This window comes from Salmo salar, chromosome 16 (assembly GCF_965601325.2).
Source record: "Salmo salar chromosome 16, fSalSal1, whole genome shotgun sequence".
NCBI classification, from domain to species: domain Eukaryota; kingdom Metazoa; phylum Chordata; class Actinopteri; order Salmoniformes; family Salmonidae; genus Salmo; species Salmo salar.
In genome coordinates this window covers 95874517-95899360 of record NC_138306.1, presented here as the reverse complement: position 1 = coordinate 95899360, position 24844 = coordinate 95874517, and the positions used below count along the sequence as shown (strand labels likewise).

The 24844-nt window shown below is 52.7% G+C and overlaps 1 protein-coding gene across 11 annotated transcripts in view; it reads left to right on the top strand.

The window, feature by feature from the left end:
• Positions 1–23846, top strand: part of LOC123727922 (LIM domain only protein 7) — a 45864-nt gene extending 22018 nt beyond the window's left edge. For 3 of the 11 annotated variants that reach the window (XM_082963200.1, XM_082963194.1, XM_082963192.1), the window contains 19 exons: positions 1710–1872; positions 2853–2974; positions 3099–3972; positions 7934–8236; positions 8616–8727; positions 9622–9783; positions 14577–14638; positions 14786–14849; positions 15713–15772; positions 16948–16973; positions 17130–17237; positions 17855–18219; positions 18761–18805; positions 19013–19068; positions 19753–19936; positions 20238–20501; positions 21912–22020; positions 22664–22766; positions 23377–23846. In XM_082963200.1, the coding sequence (XP_082819326.1) occupies positions 1710–1872; positions 2853–2974; positions 3099–3972; positions 7934–8236; positions 8616–8727; positions 9622–9783; positions 14577–14638; positions 14786–14849; positions 15713–15772; positions 16948–16973; positions 17130–17237; positions 17855–18219; positions 18761–18805; positions 19013–19068; positions 19753–19936; positions 20238–20501; positions 21912–22020; positions 22664–22766; positions 23377–23399 (3205 nt within the window). In that variant the 3' untranslated portion in view covers positions 23400–23846. The remainder of the gene's footprint in view (positions 1–1709; positions 1873–2852; positions 2975–3098; positions 3973–7933; positions 8237–8615; positions 8728–9621; positions 9784–14576; positions 14639–14785; positions 14850–15712; positions 15773–16947; positions 16974–17129; positions 17238–17854; positions 18220–18760; positions 18806–19012; positions 19069–19752; positions 19937–20237; positions 20502–21911; positions 22021–22663; positions 22767–23376) is intronic. The other 8 variants (XM_082963193.1, XM_082963195.1, XM_082963199.1 and 5 more) reach the window with 8 other exon arrangements.
• The last annotated feature ends 998 nt before the right edge of the window (positions 23847–24844 follow it).

Here is a 24844-nt window from a genome sequence, read left to right as displayed (position 1 = left end):
CCTGCTGGGCTCGCTTGGCTTTGGCGGCGCCTCGCTTTGGCGCCCAACCTGCTGGCTATAGTACCTAATTGTCATACTTGAGTAAAACTGAAGATACCTTTTTAATTGAAAATGACTCAAGTGAAAGTAACCCAGTAAGATACTACAGTAAAAGTGTTTTTGTTTTAAATATACATTGGTATCAGAAGTGTAAATATTTTCCAAATTCCAGATGGCATTTCTTTTTATTTACGGGTATCCAGTGGCAGTCCAACACATTTACAAATGAAGCGTTTTGTGTTCAGTGAGTCCACCAGATCAGAGGCAGTAGAGATGACCAGGGATGTTTAGTGAGTCCTCCAGATCAGAGGTAGTAGGGATGACCAGGGATGTTCTCCGTTTAGTGAGTCCTCCAGATCAGAGGCAGTAGGGATGACCAGGGATGTTCTCTGTTTAGTGAGTCCTCCAGATCAGAGGCAGTAGGGATGACCAGGGATGTTCTCCGTTTAGTGAGTCCTCCAGATCAGAGGTAGTAGGGATGACCAGGGATGTTCTCCGTTTATTGAGTCCTCCAGATCAGAGGTAGTAGGGACGACCAGGGATGTTCTCTGTTTAGTGAGTCCTCCAGATCAGAGGCAGTAGAGATGACCAGGGATGTTCTCTGTTTAGTGAGTCCTCCAGATCAGAGGCAGTTAGGGACGACCAGGGATGTTCTCTTTAGGGTCCCAAGTGGCGCAGCGGTCTAAGGTACTGCATCACAGTGCTTGAGGCGTCACTACAGACACCCTGGTTCGAATCCAGGCTGAATCACAACCGGCCGTGATTGGGAGTCCCGTAGGGCGGCACATATTTGACCCAGGGTCATCTGGGTTTGGCCGGTGTAGACCGTCATTGTAAATAAGAATTTGTTCTTAAGGGACTTGCCTAGTTAAACGAAACGTGTTTGAGTTGGACCGTTTTGTTATCCTGTTAAGCGTTCAGCATGTAACGTACTTTTTGGTGTCGGGGAAAATGTATAGAACGAAGTACATTCTTATTTTAAGAATGTTGGAAAGTATAAGTTGTTAAAAAATAAACAGTAAAGTACAGATACTACTGTAGTAGTACTTTTTAAAGTATTTTTACTTAAGTAGTACTTCACACCATTGAGTTTGGCACAGTCTGCTGGCTTGGTTTGGCACAGTCTGCTGGCTTGGTTTGGCACAGTCTGCTGGCTGGCTGGCTTGGTTTGGCACGGTCTGCTGGCTGGGCCGGCTTGGTTTGGCACGGTCTGCTGGCTGGGCCGGCTTGGTTTGGCACGGTCTGCTGGCTGGGCCGGCTTGGTTTGGCACGGTCTGCTGGCTGGGCCGGCTTGGTTTGGCACGGTCTGCTGGCTGGGCCGGCTTGGTTTGGCACGGTCTGCTGGCTGGGCCGGCTTGGTTTGGCACGGTCTGCTGGCTGGGCCGGCTTGGTTTGGCACGGTCTGCTGGCTGGGCCGGCTTGGTTTGGCACGGTCTGCTGGCTGGGCCGGCTTGGTTTGGCACGGTCTGCTGGCTGGGCCGGCTTGGTTTGGCACGGTCTGCTGGCTGGGCCGGCTTGGTTTGGCACGGTCTGCTGCTGCGTGTGGTGAAATGTTGGACAACGTAATATACTATGAAATCCTGATCGTCAATCTGCAGTGTTTTTCTCTCTCTCGGTCTTTCTCGCTCGTCTTTTCACTCGTCTCTCGTCTCCCTCTTCACTACAAACAGGAGCAAGTCGTTGAATGACATCAGACGGTACCCGTCGGCCACGCAAGTGGTGCGCCAGGTTTCTGAGGGTGGCTTCGAGGAGCTAAGCCCCAGCGCCGTGAGCCAGGACCAGCTGCAGACGGTCAGAGCCCGGGTCCACGAGAGTGAGGCCAAGTGGCACAACGTGAGTCCACACACACGGGAGTCCATAACCTGTACCGTCCTGCCCAGTATAACTACTCACCTGTCCCATTTCCTCATAACCATCTGACTGAAATTCTACAATCTGTGATCTCTTTGTGCCCCGACATATGACCCTGTCAAATCACCATCTTAATCTTATGGGCAGGTGGGACGTTAGCGTCCCACCTTGCCAACATCCGGTGAAATTGCAGCGCGCGAAATTCATAACTCAGTTTAGCTGGCGCGCTTCAGTCAATAATCCACCAGTTTCCCTCCATCAAAATACATACAAAATTAATCCCAAACGTTACTAAAACTTTTCCAAACAATGTTTATAATCCTAATATGTAACTAAACGATAAAATTTAAGACGGAGAATCGTTGTCTTTACTGGAGAAAAATACCAAAGAACGCGCTCTCATTCACACGCTTGGAAACACTACAGCCAAAATGGGAGCCACCTAGAAACTACAATTTTCTGGCTCATTGTTGCAAAAAACAGCCTGAAACTCTTTCTAAAGACTGTCGACATCCAGTGGAAGCCCTAGGAACTGCAATCTGGGAGGAATTTGCCTTATAATAAAAGTGACAGCCATTAAACAGTGGTAGGCTGAATTAGAAAAATAAAAATTGGGGGGGGTTCACCTGTTATACTCAGACATAATTTTAACAGCTTTAGTGTTTTCTATTCAAATCTAGCAATGATATGCATATCCTAGCTTCTGGGCCTGAGTAACAGGCAGTTTACTTTGAGCACGCTTTTCATCCGGACTTGAAAATACTACCCCCCCCCCCCCCCCCCCTCTACCCAAGAGGTTAAGTGCTGTTTTAAAAACCACATTCTCTGGATCTCTTCACTGGGTTAATTGTTGCTGCAACAAATGAACTCAACAGCAGCAGTTGTCTCTGTTGTGATCCATTGTTTTAAGTGTCTCTCCCCCCCCCCCCCCCCCCACCCCCCCCACTGATGCCTCCTGCCAGGACCTGACCAAGTGGAAGCTCCGGCGTCACAGGTCAAACTGTGACCTGCGGAGGAAGATGCAGGAGAGGGACAACGCAGGGGTCGGGACAGTCGGGACATGCAGGAGCCTACAAGAGGACAGGTAGGGGACGGACACGGAGACAAGACTTTATGAAACTTTATAGTACTTCCTGCCTGGCCGTTGATGTGTAGCATGATCATTACTGTTCATATGTTACCACTCCTCTTTTCATCTGGTACCACAGGGAAGAGGATGAGGAGTCCCTGTGCAGCAGTAGCTACAACGAGGTCTCTCCCTCCACCTCGGTCATGGAAGGTTCCCTGGAGCTCCGAGCCCACACCAGAGACCCTGCCTCGGTCAAGGAGGGTTCCCTGGAGCTCCGAGCCCCCACCTCGGTCAAGGAGGGTTCCCTGGAGCTCCGAGCCCCCACCAGAGCCCCACTGGCCCTCAGCTCCTCCGTGGAGTCCCCCTACAGCGCCGGAGCCTCGGAACCCTTCACCACCCCCAGCCTGACCCTCCAGGCCCAGGGACCCTCGGCCGGAGCTGTGCCCCAATCGGAGCCCCTCGTCCTGGGGGAGAGGCGTCGTCACACACCGGTGGAGCCAGACGGAGCTGGAGGTTTAGCCACTTTCCCCGACTCTGCCTCTCCCTTCTCCTCCCAGACCCGTGCCCAGAGCATCTCTAGCCCAGCTCTCGTGGTCTCCACTGGACGAGACCAGATCATCTCTAGCCCAGCTCTCGTTGTCTCCACTGGACGAGACCAGATCTCCACGACCCTCACTGGATCTGGTTCAAACCTAACCAGCGGTACCAGCTCCTCCCACAGCCTCTCTGCCTCCATGGACATCCCAGGCCAAGCTCTCCTCTCTACTGTACAGTCCCTGACCTCTGTGGCCCCGGCCCCGGGTCACGTCTCAGCTCCCCAGCGGCAGGAGCTCCATCTCTACAGGTACAGCTCCAGGGCTCCGGGAGGAAGAGGAGGGACTGGGGTGTCTGCCTCTCTCCCCAGGGGATACTGCCGGTCTGAGGGCTCTTCGTCCTGCCTCTCTGCCGGCTTCACCCCCCGGCCGTTTGGAGCCAAGTCTTCCAGAGTGTCCTCGCTACCCAGGCTCTACAACGTGAGGAATGCCTCCGTCTCTGTGTCCCTCCGTCTCTGTGTCCCTAATGCCCCCTTCATTTGTACAGTGTGTTTCAGTATTCAGTTCTTCTGTAGGATGTGCGATAGTTGTACAGTACATCGCTTGTGATTGGATGCTCACGTGTTTGCTCTCTAAATACTACTGCCTCCCTTCAAGGTGTGCTTGGTACTTGTAGTTCTCCCTGGTAGTATGTGGAGGGAGAATTGTGTGTGTGTGGTTTGTACTTGTAGTATGTGGAGGGAGAGGTGTGTGTGGTTTGTACTTGTAGTATGTGGAGGGAGAGGTGTGTGTGGTTTGTACTTGTAGTATGTGGAGGGAGAGGTGTGTGTGGTTTGTACTTGTAGTATGTGGAGGGAGAGGTGTGTGTGTGTGGTTTGTACTTGTAGTATGTGGAGGGAGAGGTGTGTGTGTGGTTTGTACTTGTAGTATGTGGAGGGAGAGGTGTGTGTGTGTGTGGTTTGTACTTGTAGTATGTGGAGGGAGAGGTGTGTGTGTGTGGTTTGTACTTGTAGTATGTGGAGGGAGAGGTGTGTGTGTGTGGTTTGTACTTGTAGTATGTGGAGGGAGAGGTGTGTGTGGTTTGTACTTGTAGTATGTGGAGGGAGAGGTGTGTGTGTGGTTTGTACTTGTAGTATGTGGAGGGAGAGGTGTGTGTGTGGTTTGTACTTGTAGTATGTGGAGGGAGAGGTGTGTGTGGTTTGTACTTGTAGTATGTGGAGGGAGAGGTGTGTGTGGTTTGTACTTGTAGTATGTGGAGGGAGAGGTGTGTGTGTGGTCTGTACTTGTAGTATGTGGAGGGAGAGGTGTGTGTGTGTGTGGTTTGTACTTGTAGTATGTGGAGGGAGAGGTGTGTGTGTGTGTGTGTGGTTTGTACTTGTAGTATGTGGAGGGAGAGGTGTGTGTGTGTGTGTGTGTGGTTTGTACTTGTAGTATGTGGAGGGAGAGGTGTGTGTGTGTGTGTGTGTGTGGTTTGTACTTGTAGTATGTGGAGGGAGAGGTGTGTGTGTGTGTGTGGTTTGTACTTGTAGTATGTGGAGAGAGAGGTGTGTGTGTGTGTGTGTGTGTGGTTTGTACTTGTAGTATGTGGAGGGAGAGGTGTGTGTGTGTGGTTTGTACTTGTAGTATGTGGAGGGAGAGGTGTGTGTGTGTGTGTGTGTGTGGTTTGTACTTGTAGTATGTGGAGGGAGAGGTGTGTGTGGTCTGTACTTGTAGTATGTGGAGGGAGAGGTGTGTGTGGTCTGTACTTGTAGTATGTGGAGGGAGAGGTGTGTGTGGTTTGTACTTGTAGTATGTGGAGGGAGAGGTGTGTTTGGTCTGATCCTCTTCCATCTCATATGAATAATGCAGTAGTATAACAGGAGGCTCCAGCCTGAGGCCCAATGGCGCCCTATTCCCTATGTAGGGCGGCAGGTAGCCTAGTGGTTAGAGCGCTGGGCCAGCCCCCTATTCCCTATGTAGGGCGGCAGGTAGCCTAGTGGTTAGGGCGCTGGGCCAGCCCCCTATTCCCTATGTAGGGCGGCAGGTAGCCTAGTGGTTAGGGCGCTGGGCCAGCCCCCTATGCCCTATATAGGGCGGCAGGTAGCCTAGTGGTTAGGGCGCTGGGCCAGCCCCCTATGCCCTATGTAGGGCGGCAGGTAGCCTAGTGGTTAGGGCGCTGGGCCAGCCCCCTATGCCCTATGTAGGGCGGCAGGTAGCCTAGTGGTTAGAGCGTAGGGCCAGCCCCCTATGCCCTATATAGGGCGGCAGGTAGCCTAGTGGTTAGGGCGCTGGGCCAGCCCCCTATGCCCTATATAGGGCGGCAGGTAGCCTAGTGGTTAGGGCGCTGGGCCAGCCCCCTATGCCCTATATAGGGCGGCAGGTAGCCTAGTGGTTAGGGCGCTGGGCCAGCCCCCTATGCCCTATATAGGGCGGCAGGTAGCCTAGTGGTTAGGGCGCTGGGCCAGCCCCCTATGCCCTATATAGGGCGGCAGGTAGCCTAGTGGTTAGGGCGCTGGGCCAGCCCCCTATGCCCTATATAGGGCGGCAGGTAGCCTAGTGGTTAGGGCGCTGGGCCAGCCCCCTATGCCCTATATAGGGCGGCAGGTAGCCTAGTGGTTAGGGCGCTGGGCCAGCCCCCTATGCCCTATATAGGGCGGCAGGTAGCCTAGTGGTTAGGGCGCTGGGCCAGCCCCCTATGCCCTATATAGGGCGGCAGGTAGCCTAGTGGTTAGGGCGCTGGGCCAGCCCCCTATGCCCTATATAGGGCGGCAGGTAGCCTAGTGGTTAGGCCGCTGGGCCAGCCCCCTATGCCCTATATAGGGCGGCAGGTAGCCTAGTGGTTAGGGCGCTGGGCCAGCCCCCTATGCCCTATATAGGGCGGCAGGTAGCCTAGTGGTTAGGGCGCTGGGCCAGCCCCCTATGCCCTATATAGGGCGGCAGGTAGCCTAGTGGTTAGGGCGCTGGGCCAGCCCCCTATGCCCTATGTAGGGCGGCAGGTAGCCTAGTGGTTAGGGCGCTGGGCCAGCCCCCTATGCCCTATATAGGGCGGCAGGTAGCCTAGTGGTTAGGGCGCTGGGCCAGCCCCCTATGCCCTATATAGGGCGGCAGGTAGCCTAGTGGTTAGGGCGCTGGGCCAGCCCCCTATGCCCTATATAGGGCGGCAGGTAGCCTAGTGGTTAGGGCGCTGGGCCAGCCCCCTATTCCCTATGTAGGGCGGCAGGTAGCCTAGTGGTTAGGGCGCTGGGCCAGCCCCCTATGCCCTATATAGGGCGGCAGGTAGCCTAGTGGTTAGGGCGCTGGGCCAGCCCCCTATGCCCTATATAGGGCGGCAGGTAGCCTAGTGGTTAGGGCGCTGGGCCAGCCCCCTATGCCCTATATAGGGCGGCAGGTAGCCTAGTGGTTAGGGCGCTGGGCCAGCCCCCTATGCCCTATGTAGGGCGGCAGGTAGCCTAGTGGTTAGGGCGCTGGGCCAGCCCCCTATTCCCTATGTAGGGCGGCAGGTAGCCTAGTGGTTAGGGCGCTGGGCCAGCCCCCTATGCCCTATATAGGGCGGCAGGTAGCCTAGTGGTTAGGGCGCTGGGCCAGCCCCCTATGCCCTATATAGGGCGGCAGGTAGCCTAGTGGTTAGGGCGCTGGGCCAGCCCCCTATGCCCTATATAGGGCGGCAGGTAGCCTAGTGGTTAGGGCGCTGGGCCAGCCCCCTATGCCCTATATAGGGCGGCAGGTAGCCTAGTGGTTAGGGCGCTGGGCCAGCCCCCTATGCCCTATATAGGGCGGCAGGTAGCCTAGTGGTTAGAGCGCTGGACCAGCCCCTTATTCCCTATATAGGGCGGCAGGTAGCCTAGTGGTTAGAGCGCTGGACCAGCCCCCTATGCCCTATATAGGGCGGCAGGTAGCCTAGTGGTTAGAGCGTTGGGCCAGCCCCCTATAACGACACCTATCACACTACTATGGCTGACCCGTAAAACAACACCTATCATACTACTATGGCTGACCCCGTAAAACAACACCTATCATACTACTATGGCTGACCCTGTACAACAACACCTATCATACTACTATGGCTGACCCTGTACAACAACACCTATCATACTACTATGGCTGACCCTGTACAACAACACCTATCATACTACTATGGCTGACCCTGTACAACAACACCTATCATACTACTATGGCTGACCCTGTACAACAACACCTATCATACTACTATGGCTGACCCTGTACAACAACACCTATCATACTACTATGGCTGACCCTGTACAACAACACCTATCATACTACTATGGCTGACCCTGTACAACAACACCTATCATACTACTATGGCTGACCCTGTACAACAACACCTATCATACTACTATGGCTGACCCTGGACAACAACACCTATCATACTACTATGGCTGACCCTGTACAACAACACCTATCATACTACTATGGCTGACCCTTGTACAACACCACATTACAGTTGGAGAACTCTCTGCAGAACGGAAATGGTTCTCTGACCTCCACCAAGACACGCCCCCAGAAAATGGTCACTATCTCGGAGGTCGCTGTCGCGGCTCAGCCCTGGGCCACGGCCAATCGGAGCGGCGTGAACCAGGAAGTAAATGAGGAGAGTGGGAATCAGACCCAGCTTTCTATCCTGAAGACCAGAGGTGGTCCTGGACCTGCCACCTGCCCCAAACCCAGCCTGAAAGGACCTTTTGCCCCTTCTCTCCTGCCCAGCCTCCCTGTCCCTGTCTCAGGCAGACAGAACGCCTCTGCCCAGGTGAGCTCAACAGTCTTTAACCTTCACAAACGCATCAGATGTCACTGGGCTGTCATAATTGTGGCCAGAGTTTTTTTTTTATTTTTTTTTTTATTTTTTTACCCAATGACGTGTATAAACCCTGGCTGGCTGACTAGGTTGCTTGTATTGAAGTCATTGAGCAGCCATCTTGGCACTCCACAATTGTATGATTTTTTTTTTTAACCTGCCCTAGTGAGGAGGAGGGGGGGGGGGGGGCAGAGTTGAACCTGCCCTAGTGGGGGGGGGGGGGGGGTACAGGGTGGAACCTATCCTGCTGCTGGGTGTCAGAGGGTCTGTGGTTTTCCGTGGGACATCGAATCGCCAGGTGTCACCTTCACCGTGTGTGTGTCGCCCTCAGGTACGTCACGGTGACAGAGTGAGTCTTACCTTGAAGCTTACCAGTCGACCACACTTTGGTTTCAACACTCACTGGGACTCGACAGGAGCGCGAGTCGGAGGCATCCAACCAGGTGAGCGTTGACCCACGGATGGATGGGGACACGTACTTCCTGTGTAGTGTTTTTTGTTGTAATCAAATAAGAATTTACCCTAATAGGTAAGATGCCTACAGAAATGTAGCAACAACAGTAAGTAATGGATAACTACAAGTTTGAACAAGCAGCTGAATATTTATCTGGGGATATGTTTCAGTCTCTAAAGGTGTCTTGGTGCTGGAAACGTTTTGAATTGACCATGTCTGGTGTCGTTAGTAATGACATACTGGTTTTTCCGCCGATGTTTCGTTAGCTACAGTACAGGGAGGTGTTCATGAATGTTTAAACAGAGCTGTGAGAGAGAGAGAGAGAGAGAGAGAGGTGTGACTTACCCTGCAACAGAGACCTATAGTCAGAACCACTCTGGAGATCTGTAGTCAGGAGATCTACAGCCTGAAACTGTTCCCCTGGGGTGGTCAGGTGTGACTGGAAATATGATCTACTGCTATCCTGGAGCTCCTCTCTCTCCTCTCCTGCTGTCCTGGAGCTCCTCTCTCTCCTCTCCTGCTGTCCTGGAGCTCGCCTCTCTCCTCTCCTGCTGTCCTGGAGCTCGCCTCTCTCTCCTCTCCTGCTGTCCTGGAGCTCCTCTCTCTCCTCTCCTGCTGTCCTGGAGCTCCTCTCTCTCCTCTCCTGCTGTCCTGGAGCTCGCCTCTCTCCTCTCCTGCTGTCCTGGAGCTCGCCTCTCTCCTCTCCTGCTGTCCTGGAGCTCCTGTCTCTCTGTGTAGTCCTACATTGGTCTAGACGTAGTGAAAGCCCCTCCTCTCCCTCCAGGTAGTCCTACATTGGTCTAGACGTAGTGAAAGCCCCTCTCCCTCCAGGTAGTCTTACATTGGTCTAGACGTAGTGAAAGCCTCTCCTCTCTCCCTCCAGGTAGTCCTGCAGACTTGTGCCAGCTGCGTGCAGGTGATGAGATCGTGTCTGTTGGTGGGCACAGGGTGGCAGAGATGAGCCACGGCCAGTGGAAGGGTACGATGACCTCTGCCCTGCAGAAGGGCAGTCTCACCATGGACGTACAGCGCTATGGTAACAACGGTGAGGGAAAGACTCCCCACCCCTCCACCTGACCTGCTGGGAGCTCTGTTTGTCCCTCACCGCTTGCCTTCCTGTAGTGTCCCTCTATGTTTGTCCCTCACCGCTTGCCTCCCTGTAGTGTCCCTCAACACTTGCCTTCCTGTAGTGTCCCTCTCTGTTTGTCCCTCACCGCTTGCCTTCCTGTAGTGTCCCTCAACACTTGCCTTCCTGTAGTGTCCCTCTCTGTTTGTCCCTCACCGCTTGCCTCCCTGTAGTGTCCCGCTATGTTTGTCCCTCAACACTTGCCTCCCTGTAGTGTCCCTCTCTGTTTGTCCCTCAACACTTGCCTTCCTGTAGTGTCCCTCTCTGTTTGTCCCTCAACACTTGCCTTCCTGTAGTGTCTCTCTGTTTGTCCCTCAACACTTGCCTTCCTGTAGTGTCCCTCTGTTTGTCCCTCACCGCTTGCCTCCCTGTAGTGTCCCTCTCTGTTTGTCCCTCACCGCTTGCCTCCCTGTAGTGTCCCTCTCTGTTTGTCCCTCACCGCTTGCCTCCCTGTAGTGTCCCTCTATGTTTGTCCCTCACCGCTTGCCTCCCTGTAGTGTCCCTCAACACTTGCCTTCCTGTAGTGTCCCTCTCTGTTTGTCCCTCACCGCTTGCCTTCCTGTAGTGTCCCTCAACACTTGCCTTCCTGTAGTGTCCCTCTCTGTTTGTCCCTCACCGCTTGCCTCCCTGTAGTGTCCCGCTATGTTTGTCCCTCAACACTTGCCTCCCTGTAGTGTCCCTCTCTGTTTGTCCCTCAACACTTGCCTTCCTGTAGTGTCCCTCTCTGTTTGTCCCTCAACACTTGCCTTCCTGTAGTGTCTCTCTGTTTGTCCCTCAACACTTGCCTTCCTGTAGTGTCCCTCTGTTTGTCCCTCACCGCTTGCCTCCCTGTAGTGTCCCTCTCTGTTTGTCCCTCACCGCTTGCCTCCCTGTAGTGTCCCTCTCTGTTTGTCCCTCACCGCTTGCCTCCCTGTAGTGTCCCGCTATGTTTGTCCCTCACCGCTTGCCTCCCTGTAGTGTCCCGCTATGTTTGTCCCTCACCGCTTGCCTCCCTGTAGTGTCCCGCTATGTTTGTCCCTCACCGCTTGCCTCCCTGTAGTGTCCCGCTATGTTTGTCCCTCACCGCTTGCCTCCCTGTAGTGTCCCGCTATGTTTGTCCCTCACCGCTTGCCTGCCTCCCTGTAGTGTCCCGCTATGTTTGTCCCTCACCGCTTGCCTTCCTCCCTGTAGTGTCCCTGTCTGGTTTTTGTCCCTCACCGCTTGCCTTCCTGTAGTGTCCCTCTCTGTTTGTCCCTCAACACTTCCCTCCCTCCCTGTCGTGTCCCTGTCTGGTTTTTGTCCCTCAACACTTCCCTCCCTCCCTGTCGTGTCCCTGTCTGGTTTTTGTCCCTCACCACTTGTCTAAATTGATTGGTGATGTGAAAGCTAGACGTGGTTATAGCCTCTAAGTGAATATCTCCCTGAGGAGAGGGAAGGGAAGTACTGGTTGTTAAATGGGATTCCATGTTTGTTTGTTATCTGGTTTTGTTTAGAAACACTCTTCATCAAAGCAATATGTTGGTTAGGTTCTACGGCAACAAAACTGGGAAAGGTTTCTGTCACACTTTCTGTTCCAGACACACGTTTTATCAACCTAACAAGTATAGACTGTTTGTCCATCATAGGGCTCCGTAGAGAACCCTGGCTGTTTGTCCATCATAGGGCTCCGTAGAGAACCCTGGCTGTTTGTCCATCATAGGGCTCCGTAGAGAACCCTGGCTGTTTGTCCATCATAGGGCTCCGTAGAGAACCCTGGCTGTTTGTCCATCATAGGGCTCCGTAGAGAACCCTGGCTGGCTGTTTGTCCATCATAGGGCTCCGTAGAGAACCCTGGCTGGCTGTTTGTCCATCATAGGGCTCCGTAGAGGACCCTGGCTGGCTGTTTGTCCATCATAGGGCTCCGTAGAGAACCCTGGCTGGCTGTTTGTCCATCATAGGGCTCCGTAGAGAACCCTGGCTGGCTGTTTGTCCATCATAGGGCTCCGTAGAGAACCCTGGCTGGCTGTTTGTCCATCATAGGGCTCCGTAGAGAACCCTGGCTGGCTGTTTGTCCATCATAGGGCTCCGTAGAGGACCCTGGCTGGCTGTTTGTCCATCATAGGGCTCCGTAGAGAACCCTGGCTGGCTGTTTGTCCATCATAGGGCTCCGTAGAGAACCCTGGCTGGCTGTTTGTCCATCATAGGGCTCCGTAGAGGACCCTGGCTGGCTGTTTGTCCATCATAGGGCTCCGTAGAGAACCCTGGCTGGCTGTTTGTCCATCATAGGGCTCCGTAGAGAACCCTGGCTGGCTGTTTGTCCATCATAGGGCTCCGTAGAGGACCCTGGCTGGCTGTTTGTCCATCATAGGGCTCCGTAGAGAACCCTGGCTGGCTGTTTGTCCATCATAGGGCTCCGTAGAGAACCCTGGCTGGCTGTCCATCATAGGGCTCCGTAGAGAACCCTGACTGGCTGTTTGTCCATCATAGGGCTCCGTAGAGGACCCTGACTGGCTGTTTGTCCCTCATAGGGCTCCGTAGAGGACCCTGACTGGCTGTTTGTCCATCATAGGGCTCCGTAGAGGACCCTGACTGGCTGTTTGTCCATCATAGGGCTCCGTAGAGAACCCTGACTGGCTGTTTGTCCATCATAGGGCTCCGTAGAGGACCCTGACTGGCTGTTTGTCCCTCATAGGGCTCCGTAGAGGACCCTGACTGGCTGTTTGTCCCTCATAGGGCTCCGTAGAGGACCCTGACTGGCTGTTTGTCCATCATAGGGCTCCGTAGAGGACCCTGACTGGCTGTTTGTCCATCATAGGGCTCCGTAGAGGACCCTGACTGGCTGTTTGTCCATCATAGGGCTCCGTAGAGGACCCTGACTGGCTGTTTGTCCATCATAGGGCTCCGTAGAGGACCCTGACTGGCTGTTTGTCCATCATAGGGCTCCGTAGAGGACCCTGACTGGCTGTTTGTCCATCATAGGGCTCCGTAGAGGACCCTGACTGGCTGTTTGTCCATCATAGGGCTCCGTAGAGGACCCTGACTGACTGTTTGTCCATCATAGGGCACCGTAGAGAACCCTGACTGGCTGTTTGTCCATCATAGGGCTCCGTAGAGGACCCTGGCTGGCTGTTTGTCCCTCATAGGGCTCCGTAGAGGACCCTGGCTGTTTGTCCATCATAGGGCTCCGTAGAGAACCCTGGCTGGCTGTTTGTCCATCATAGGGCTCCGTAGAGAACCCTGACTGACTGTTTGTCCGTCATAGGGCTCCGTAGAGGACCCTGGCTGTTTGTCCATCATAGGGCTCCGTAGAGAACCCTGACTGGCTGTTTGTCCATCATAGGGCTCCGTAGAGAACCCTGGCTGGCTGTTTGTCCATCATAGGGCACCGTAGAGAACCCTGGCTGTTTGTCCATCATAGGGCTCCGTAGAGAACCCTGACTGGCTGTTTGTCCATCATAGGGCTCCGTAGAGAACCCTGGCTGGCTGTTTGTCCATCATAGGGCTCCGTAGAGGACCCTGACTGGCTGTTTGTCCATCATAGGGCTCCGTAGAGGACCCTGACTGGCTGTTTGTCCCTCATAGGGCTCCGTAGAGGACCCTGGCTGGCTGTTTGTCCATCATAGGGCTCCGTAGAGGACCCTGACTGGCTGTTTGTCCATCATAGGGCTCCGTAGAGAACCCTGGCTGGCTGTTTGTCCATCATAGGGCTCCGTAGAGGACCCTGACTGGCTGTTTGTCCATCATAGGGCTCCGTAGAGGACCCTGACTGGCTGTTTGTCCCTCATAGGGCTCCGTAGAGGACCCTGGCTGGCTGTTTGTCCATCATAGGGCTCCGTAGAGGACCCTGACTGGCTGTTTGTCCATCATAGGGCTCCGTAGAGGACCCTGGCTGTTTGTCCCTCATAGGGCTCCGTAGAGAACCCTGACTATCAATGTATTTGGTTTGCATGTTTCTACATGTTGATCTGTCCTGGTAGAGCTTTTACTACATGTCAAAGCTTGTGATGTTGGTTTGGTTGTAGTGGAAGACGACTGGGGGCTTTTCTCTCACTGTTTGGTCCTCCCTGTTCCACACTACATTTAGGTTTTAATGTTTATTCGCAGTAAAAGTATTGACTTTCTATTGATCAGCTATTAGGCTACTGATTTGCTAATCAGAACTCCCGGCCTACTGATCGAGGATCAATAATTTAGCGTACTGATTTTGTGAATCAATGTTTGTAAACCTTTGTGGACCGGGCCTGTGTTGTGACGGCCTGGGGTCAGAGGCCTTGTGGCGGACCGGGCCTGTGTTGTGACGGACTGGGGCCAGCGGCCTTGTGGCGGACCGGGCCTGTGTTGGGACGGACTGGGGTCAGAGGTCTTGTGGCGGACCGGGCCTGTGTTGTGACGGACTGGGGTCAGAGGCTTTGTGGCGGACCGGGCCTGTGTTGTGACGGACTGGAGTCAGAGGTTTTGTGGCGGACCGGGCCTGTGTTGTGACGGACTGGGGTCAGAGGCTTTGTGGCGGACCGGGCCTGTGTTGTGACGGACTGGGGCCAGCGGCCTTGTGGCGGACCGGGCCTGTGTTGGGACGGACTGGGGTCAGAGGCCTTGTGGCGGACCGGGCCTGTGTTGTGACGGACTGGGGCCAGCGGCCTTGTGGCGGACCGGGCCTGTGTTGGGACGGACTGGGGTCAGAGGCTTTGTGGCGGACCGGGCCTGTACCACCCATGAGATCATCCATCTGACCAGTGGTGTTCTGACACTTTCAGGTCCAACTGATACCAGCAGAGAGACAACGATGGTGAAACTGGCCCAGCTCAACGGACAAGAGGTCAATGTGTCACTTTTTTTTTCTTCTTTTATATACGATCAGTATTGACGTCTCTAACGCATTTACTGACACGACTTGAGTGATGAAGGAAACGGGTTACAAACAAATCTAAATCTCTTTTCATATCTTTTCCCCCCTCTCTCCTAGGGGGTGACCTCTAAAAGCACGAAGGGAGGTTTTCGGGACGATCCTCTGGCTATCAGAAGTAAAGGTAATGAATGAATTGACTAGGAAAGGTACAGTGCCTTCAGCAAGTAATCACACCCCTTGACTTTTCCCAAAATTTTGTTAGTCTGAAATGTAAAATTTAATAAAATGGAGGTTTTATGTTTTTCAAATTAATGTGAAAAAATTAAATGCTGAAGTGACTCTGGTCAATAAGTATTCAATCCCTTTATGGCAAGCCGAAATAAGTTCAGGAGAACAAATGTATTCTCACACGGTGTGCGATTTTTTTATTTTTATTTTTTTTTTTTTTAATTTTTTTTATTGTGTTTAACATTTTATTATTTGAATGAGAACCTCCTCTCTGTAACCCGCTCATACAATTATCTCTAAGGTTCCTCACAAAGACCAGGGAGATTTTCCAAGGCCTCGCAAAGAAGGGCACCTATTGGTAGATGGGGGGGGGGGGGGGGAAATAAAAAGCAGACATTGAATATCCCTTTGAGCATGGTGAAGTTATTAATTACACTTTGGATGGCGCATAAATGCACCCAGTCACTACAAAGATACAGGCGTCCTTCCTAACTCAGTTGCCGGAGAGGAAGGAAACTGCTCAAGGATCCTTCCTAACTCGTATATGAGATTTCTGCATTTTATTTTCAATACATTTACAAACATAAAAAATACTTTATTATGGGGTATTGTGTGAGATATCTATTTAATTTTAAATTCAGGCTTTAACACAACAAAATGTGAAATAAGTCAAGGGGTATAATTACTTTCTGAAGGCGATGTATCGTTTGAAATGACCTGAAGGTTTTACAGGTTCCTGGGTGTTACTTTTAGGAAACTCTGTTACACTCTCACTTCCTCTTCTCTTTCGCACTTCCTGTTTCCTCTCCTGTGTAGAACATGATCTGATTGTTCTGAAAACCCAGAAAAGGAGAGCAGAGTTTTTTAATCAGAAAGGTAACAGTTAATGTCTGTCGCCAGGCTTTGTCGTTGTTGGCTGGTGTTTGGGGCTGGTGTTGGTTTATATTAAATTAGTCATTTAAGCCGTTTTTGCTTTGTAGCTGAAACGGCTCAACACTGGCGACGCTTGTTTGGCCTCGATTCTGCTGCCCATAAATATATTAAATACAAACGCAACATGCAACGATTTTTATTGAGTTAATTTAAGGAAATCAAATTCATTAGACCCTAATTGATGGATTTCACATGACTGGGAATACAGAGATGCTTTTGTTGGTAACAGATACCTGATCTGTAGCAGGAGACGGGCCCCTCTCCCGGTTACCCGCTCTGGGGCGGGAGGGCGGGGGCCCCTCTCCCGGTTACCCGCTCTGGGGCGGGAGGGCGGGGGCCCCTCTCCCGGTTACCCGCTCTGGGGCGGGAGGGCGGGGGCCCCTCTCCCGGTTACCCGCTCTGGGGCGGGAGGGCGGGGGCCCCTCTCCCGGTTACCCGCTCTGGGGCGGGAGGGCGGGGGCCCCTCTCCCGGTTACCCGCTCTGGGGCGGGAGGGCGGGGGCCCCTCTCCCGGTTACCCGCTCTGGGGCGGGAGGGCGGGGGCCCCTCTCCCGGTTACCCGCTGGTACTGTCATAACACAGCTCTTTCCCCTCAGCCTCACCAGGAGTCAGCTCTATGGTCTACCTATGTGGTGAGTGTGTGTGTGTGTGTGCAGTGCTCTGACGTTGAAGCTACAACACTCCAGTATCTGGACCGTCTCTCCCAGGCAGCTCTGTGATTCGTTGATTACTACCTAGTCAGTGTGTGTGTGAATGTCAGCTGATTGGAGCTGTGGTATGAGATCAGAGGCTGGCTCTTTTGGGCGTGTGCTTTATGCTTCATTCAGAAGGCTCTATTTGGGCGTTTGATTTGCAGTGCTCTTTGATTCATTCAGGAGGCTCTTTTTGGGCGTTTGATTTGCAGTGCTCTTTGCTTCATTAATAAATAGAATGATGATAAATGGGGTGAGATAAGTGAGCCCGATTTTTGGAAACATTTATTCTCACATTGGCTGACTGTTAACACACACTCTCCCCCCCTCTACTCTCCCCCCCTCTCTACTCTCCCCCCCTCTCTACTCTCCCCCCCTCTCTACTCTCCCCCCCTCTCCTCTCTACCCTCCCCCCTCTCTCTGTTAGGCGGATCGGCGTCGGCAATATCTGATGTAAGTCATAGGAACAAGATGGGGGAACAGTGGCTCTTAAGGGTGTGTGTGTGTGTGTGTGTGTGTGGTAGTATTCTGTGGGTGGGTGGTGGTATTCTGTGGGTGGGTGGTGGTATTCTGTGGGTGGGGTAGGTAATATTCTGGGTCGTCCTCCAGCTCCAGGTACCGTCCCTCAGCACCTCCTCCTCCAGTTGGTCCTGGGACCCCGAGGAAGAGAGGAGGAGGCAGGAGAAGTGGCAGGAGGAGCAGGAGCGCCTCCTACAGGTCCGTAAGACTGACTCGCTCTCGCCTCCTACAGGTCCATAAGACTGACTCGCTCTCGCCACCTCCTGCAGGTCCGGGAGACTGGCTCGCTCTCGCCACCTCCTGCAGGTCCGGGAGACTGGCTCGCTCTCGCCACCTCCTGCAGGTCCGGGAGACTGGCTCGCTCTCGCCACCTCCTGCAGGTCCGGGAGACTGGCTCGCTCTCGCCACCTCCTGCAGGTCAGGGAGACTGGCTCGCTCTCGCCACCTCCTGCAGGTCAGGGAGACTGGCTCGCTCTCGCCACCTCCTGCAGGTCAGGGAGACTGGCTCGCTCTCGCCTCCTCCTGCAGGTCAGGGAGACTGGCTCGCTCTCGCCTCCTCCTGCAGGTCAGGGAGACTGGCTCGCTCTCGCCTCCTCCTGCAGGTCAGGGAGACTGACTCGCTCTCTTAGCCTGGAACCACACTGAGTAAATATCACTGATCTTCCACTTCAGTGATTCAGCGTGGAACTGCTTTCATTGGAGCCGTTTGTCCCCGTGTCTGTTAGGATTAAAAGCGTCAATTCTGGGCTACATTTACCCGTAGTCTGAGAGAATGCTGATTGGACAGCTTACTTGTCTTGTGTGATGTTGTACAGGAGAAGTACCGTGAGGACCAGGAGAGGCTGGATGCTGAGTGGCAGCAGGCCCAGGAGGAGGCAGGATACAGACAGGCTGAGGTGACCCCTGATCCTCTACCGTCCAGAGGCATCGTGGGAAATGTAGTCCCTTGTGTCGACTCATCCGCACCGAACACGGAGAGCGCAGGAGAGATGACCAATGGGATCGCTAGCCTTGCCAGTCCTCAGCCGGTCTTGAGCCAGCCCATGCCCCCTGTTGCCCATGTGGCATCCAATCAAAAGAAGGAAGTTGTTTTTGACGGGGGAAGAAGGGAGGAGCCTCATCCTCAAGAAGGGAGGAGCTTGGAAGAGGAGACTGGTGGACTGGCAGAAGGAGATACTTGGTGAGGAAGACCATATCTTTGTTATTATTTACTTCTCGTGGTGATGTTTAAAGGCATCACTCTGCCCAGTGGCACTACTGCCCTGTTCAAGAGAATCAAATCCTTGATGCATTGTGGGTCAATTGTGACTGACTTATCTAGTTTCTGATTTCAAGGTGATTTGTGGACCAGTCAGTCACGACTTGCTGGCTGCTGTCAAACAAGCCTAAATTGTTCGTCTGCTGTGATTGTCCTCTCGCTCTGTCCTCTCGCCCTGCCCTTTGTCCTCTCGCCCTGCCCTTTGTCCTCTCGCTCTGTCCTCTCGCCCTGCCCTTTGTCCTCTCGCTCTGTCCTCTCGCCCTGCCCTTTGTCCTCTCGCTCTGTCCTCTCGCCCTGCCCTTTGTCCTCTCGCTCTGTCCTCTCGCCCTGCCCTTTGTCCTCTCGCTCTGTCCTCTCGCCCTGCCCTTTGTCCTCTCGCTCTGTCCTCTCGCCCTGCCCTTTGTCCTCTCGCCCTGCCCTCTCGCTCTGTCCTGGCTGCCTCCTCTGCTGCCTCTGCCTCCAGGTCTGGGGACTCCTATGGTTTCACCCAGCTATCTATAGCTGACAGGTCAGTCAGTACTAGAGATTCCTCCTATGGTTTCACCCAGCTAGGGGGCTTGGGAGTGCACCTTTTGTGACGGTAAACTGTCAATTAATCATGTGGTGATATTTGTACGTCAATCACCTTGATGCTTGTATGACTGGTTGTGCTCAGTGTTTGTATGTGTGAGTGATGTCTTGTATAACCTGACAGACTAATGTGTTTGTTGATCAGGATGAAATCCAAGTCCTTCCCGTCGCTGGAGGGTTTCCACAGACAGGAAGTGAAAGGTCAGCCTCTACTGTTGACTAACCCTCTGTTTAATGAGTGGGCTCCCCATTCCAAACCCAGCTTTGATCTCGATGTACTTTTTACACCATGTTGGTCGAATCTAACCGGTCCTCTCATATAGCCGAGGCCCAGGGGGGCTGGGTAATGACTCTAACCAGTCCTCTCATATAGCCGAGGCCCAGGGGGGCTGGGGAGGGCTGGCTAATGACTCTAACCAGTCCTCTCGTTTAGCCGAGGCCCAGGGAGACAGGGGGAGGGCTGGGTAATGACTCTAACCGGTCCTCTCATATAGCCGAGGCCCAGGGGGGCTGGGGAGGGCTGGGTAATGACTCTAACCAGTCCTCTCGTTTAGCCGAGGCCCAGGGGGGCTGGGTAATGACTCTAACCGGTCCTCTTGTTTAGCCGAGGCCCAGGGGGGCTGGGGAGGGCTAGGTAATGACTCTAACCAGTCCTCTCGTTTAGCCGAGGCCCAGGGAGACAGGAGGGCTGCTGGGTAATGACTCTCCTCACCTCTTTATATTGTGATAGAGGGGTTTCTTTACACCTATTGGTCGTGTTGGAATAATATTCTTCACTCATTGGACAATGCTCGAATGACCGTCCTTCTTTATTGGTCTTGCTGTAGGAACTACGATCTGATTGGTTTATACTGTCTCTGTCTCTGCTCTCTGGTTGGTTATTAGGCGTTACCGGGGAGGTCGCTAGGAGGAAGTCTCGTCAGAGCATGTCGTTAGTCGAGGCTGAGAGGCAACAGATCCTGGAGGAGATGAGGAAGAGGACGGCTCTGCTGACCGACAACAGCTGGATACGACAACGGTCCACCTCTGACAACAAACAGCCCAATTACCGGCGAGGGCCAATGAGGAGGTAGGAGGGAGGGGTCTATCCAATTACCGGCGAGGGCCTAGGAGGTGGGAGGGGTCTATCCAATTACCGGCGAGGGCCTAGGAGGTGGGAGGGGTCTATCCAATTACCGGCGAGGGCCAATGAGGTAGGAGGGAGGGGTCTATCCAATTACCGGCGAGGGCCAATGAGGTAGGAGGGAGGGGTCTATCCAATTACCGGCAAGGGCCAATGAGGTAGGAGGGGGTGTGCCACTTGGAATGTACCTCTCTCTCTCTCTCTCTCTCTCTCTCTCTCCGTGACCTGTTATCTGACCTCTCGGCAGGTACGACTCTCTGGACAACCTTTCCTCTTCTTCCTCTCTGCTCTCGAACCCCCAACGCCCCCACTCCTCCCTGGGTTTCTCCGCCCCATACTGCCCCCCTTCCTCCCGGCACAGCATGGGTGGAGCCCTGGGGGGTTACTCCAACGGGACCCAGAAACACAGCCCTACCAAGCCCCGCCCCTTCAGCGCGTCTTCCACCCCACCCAACACCGGAGAGGAACCCGCCACCGGCGAATCACGACCCGTCTCACAGCAGCACGACCGGTAATGGACCAATTGGGACTTGCGCTGTGTGTTGTATGTTTAAAATGGACAGTGCATTCTGAGAGTATTCAGATCCCATGACTTTGTTACATTACAGCCTTATTGTAAATTTGATTTAAATTGTTTTCCCCCTCATCAATCTACACACAATACCCCATAATGACAGACATTTCTGCACGTTTATTAAAAATTAAAAAAAAACATTTTACATAAGTATTCAGACCCTTTGCTTAGTACTTTGTTAAAGCATCTTTGGCAGTGATTACAGCATCGAGTCTTCTTGGGTATGACACGAGAGCTGTCCCGAAGCCACTGTCTTGGTTGTCTTGGCTGTGTGAACTTTCACCCCAGTCTGGAGCAGGTTTTCATCAAGGATCTCTCTGTACTTTGCTTCGTTCGTCTTTGCCTCGATCCTGACTAGTCTCCCGGTCCCTGCCGCTGGAAAAACATCCCCACAGCATGATGCTGCCACCACCATGCTTCACCGTAAGGATGGTGCCAGGTTTCATCCAGATGTGACGCTTTGCATTCAGGCCAAGGCTTAGGTTTTGGCTTAGGTTTTTGCTCTGACCTTATATAGACAGGTGTGTGCCTTTCCAAATCATGTCCAATCAATTGAATTTACCACAGGTGGACTCCAATCAAGTTGTAGAAACATCTCAAGGATGATCAATGGAAACAGGATGCACCTGAGCTCAATTTAGAGTCTCATAGCAAAGGGTCTGAATACTTATGTAATGTGTCTAAAAACTTGTGTTCACTTTGTCATTAGGGGGGCCTTGTGATGTCAGAATGGGGCCTTGTGATGTCAGAATGGGGCCTTGTGATGTCAGAATGGGCTTTATTGTGTTTAGATTGAGGAATAAATAATTTAATCCATTTTAGAATAAGGCTGTAATGTAACAGTGTGGGGGGGGGAAAGTCAAAGGGGTGTGAATACTTTCCAAATCCACCATCTTTGCGTTTTTCAGTGCTGTAGTCTGATCCCCGAGAGGAGAATGAGGGGTGACTTAGCAGTAGGAACAAGGATGGATGGACAGAGAAAGGCTTCATGTATAATCAATAAGCCATCATAATACATTAAATACAAGGGCCTTTTTGGGGGGAAAAATAAAAACCCAATTTCAGTTTTATCTTCCCCGTGAACGTGTAGCTCATCGTCCAGCCATGTGGGAGGACACCTTTTCAATGGATGTTTCCCCCCCCCCAGATCAGTCTGGTCCCTCTGTGATCCCTCCTCTCTCATCCTGTTTTTCTTCCTGTGTTCTGTCTCTCTGTCTCTCTCTGTCTCTCTCTGTCTCTCTCTGTCTCTCTCTGTCTCTCTCTGTCTCTCTCTGTCTCTCTCTGTCTCTCTCTGTCTCTCTCTGTCTCTCTCTGTCTCTCTCTGTCTCTCTGTCTCTCTGTCTGCAGAGTGCTGACTTCTCGTCAGGTGTGTTCAGTGTGTGTGTGTCCTATGGGCAGAGGGGCTGCCATGGTCATTGAGACCCTGAACCTCTGCTTCCACCTGGCCTGCTTTCAGGTGAGTCGTCTGGTCTGGACCTCATTCACCTGGTCGGAGGAGAGGTCCTCTACAAAACCTGTCAGCACACTCAATGACCCTTCACAGCATGAGCTAATGGGCACTGTAGCGGGCCGGCTGGCTGGCTTCACCTGGGCGCTGTGGCCGGCTGGCTGGCTTCACCTGGGCGCTGTGGCCGGCTGGCTGGCTTCACCTGGGCGCTGTGGCCGGCTGGCTGGCTTCACCTGGGCGCTGTGGCCGGCTGGCTGGCTTCACCTGGGCGCTGTGGCCGGCTGGCTGGCTTCACCTGGGCGCTGTGGCCGGCTGGCTGGCTTCACCTGGGCGCTGTGGCCGGCTGGCTGGCTTCACCTGGGCGCTGTGGCCGGCTGGCTGGCTTCACCTGGGCGCTGTGGCCGGCTGGCTGGCTTCACCTGGGCGCTGTGGCCGGCTGGCTGGCTTCACCTGGGCGCTGTGGCCGGCTGGCTTCAGGTGTCACCTTTCTTTGGGGTTTTCCTTGGTTGGTGACGCTAACTCTCTCTCTACGGCGGTAGGGCTGGTGACGCTAACTCTCTCTCTACGGCGGTAGGGCTGGTGACGCTAACTCTCTCTCTACGGCGGTAGGGCTGGTGACGCTAATCACAGTCCATCTCCTCCTCTCCCTCAGTGTGTGGACTGCAGGTGCCGACTTGGCGGGTCAGAAGTCAGAGCCCAGATCAGAATCAGTAACGGGAAGCCTTACTGTGACCCCTGCTACATCCGACTCAAGTGTAAGTCATTTATACAGGAAGTACAGGAGTCCCGATTTTTAAAAGAGTCTCCCTCCCCCGTCTCCCCCTCCCCGTCTCCGCTCTCCCCCTCTCCGTCTCCCTCTCCTCCTACTCCGCTCTCCCCCTCTCCGTCTCCCTCTCTCCGTCTCCGTCTCCCTCTCCGTCTCCCTCTCCGTCTCCCTCTCCGTCTCCCTCTCCGTCTCCCTCTCCGTCTCCCTCTCCGTCTCCCTCTCCGTCTCCCTCTCCGTCTCCCTCTCCGTCTCCCTCTCCGTCTCCCTCTCCGTCTCCCTCTCCGTCTCCCTCTCCGTCTCCCTCCCCCGTCTCCCTCCCCCCCTCTCCGTCTCCCTCCCCCGTCTCCCTCCCCCGTCTCCGCTCTCCCCCTCTCCGTCTCCCTCTCCTCCTACTCCGCTCTCCCGTTCTACTGATCCACCTGCTGTCGCCTCATTAATGAGAACATGCCTGACATTTTAATGAGCGGAAGGTCTACTTGGAGAAGACTGGACTGTCGTTTTTGGATGTTTAGTCCTAAAACTCAGTAATTTAGATGACGTGTCATTACTACTGATTTTAGATGAGACGTAATCAATGTTCTCTCTTTATGACTTTTCAGCTCACCTTGCCACCTCCCAGTGACCAGAATGCATTGCAGCAGATTGAGGAGGAGACGACGACGGTGGAGAACTTGACTATGACCTTCTGTTGACTACGTATTTACAGCTGGTTAACGTTTGTTTTTGTTTTTTAGGGAACAATCCACCGATTTATACTATGGCTTCCTTATTCCCTACATAGTGCACTACCCATAGGGCTCTGGTTAATAGTAGTGCACTTTGTAGGGAATAGGGGGCCATACACTACGTCTCTGACTAAGTTTTGGTGTTCTTCCGTAGTTAATTAACTACTGTACTTGTCCGTAGCGTTTAATATGCAATCGATGGCTATCCACGACAATATCTGGACACGTGGTAGTTAAGAGCTATAGGGAGTTTTTAAATCACAATTGAGACTTGGGATTTGTTTTTCTTTGTTGATGAAGTAAATTTAATAAATGAATCTAATAAATGTGAGCATTGTATTTGACATACTTCTCTTTTGTAATTTTTCTCTGTAGATAATCTCTACCTTACGAATTTACTTTATTTTGTTTTGTTGAAATATATGTTATTGAGATTTATTTTTCCCTTCCTGAGATGTCTAAAATATTAGTTGCTCAGTACAAGTGGTAGAGAAAAAAAAGCACATCTCACAAGTTGATCATCCCGTCACTTAAACTCTGTTGTTGGTTGACTTGGGAAGCAGCGATGCTCGTTGTATTGCTGACTGAAATATATAAAGCGGCCTCGTATGAAAGGAATTTATTTTGTAAATAAAAAGGACATTCTAAATACGGACAGTGAACATGGTCGCCTAGTGGTTAGAGCATTGGACTAGTTTATTTAACGAGGCAAGTCGGTTAAGAACAAATTGTTATTTTCAATGATGGCCTACCGGGGAACAGTGGGTTAACTGCCTTGTTCAGGGGGCAGAACGACAGATTTATACCTTGTCAGCTCGGGGATTCGAACTTGCAACCTTTCGGTTACTAGTCCAACGCTCTAACCACTAGGCTACCCTGCTGCCTCGAAAGGTTGCAAGATCGAAGGTAAAAAATCTGTCGTTCTGCCCCCAGAACAAGGCAGTTAACCCACCGTCATTGAAAATAAGAATTTGTTCTTAGCTGACTAGTTAAATAAAGGTAAAATAAAATTGTATTGGGACGTCCCTCTAGGTTGTCATGGCCGTGTTTCACCACTAGATGGCAGTTTGTGGCCTCAAGTTGTCTATCTTGATGTTTTTGTATGTTGAAAGAGAATTTGTACCAAATAACACACTATTCTCTTTATAGTGGACTACTACCCTGTGGTGTCTGGTTAATAGTAGTGGACTATTTTTAAGGATCCCCATTTTTTTTTTTTTGTTCCTGCCAATAATATACATAAACATGTAACATTTTAAAAATGTGAGAACAGATTTCACAATACATCGTGTACCCAGAGACCACCACTCTACAGCACACAATCTAGGTGTGTTTTCAAATC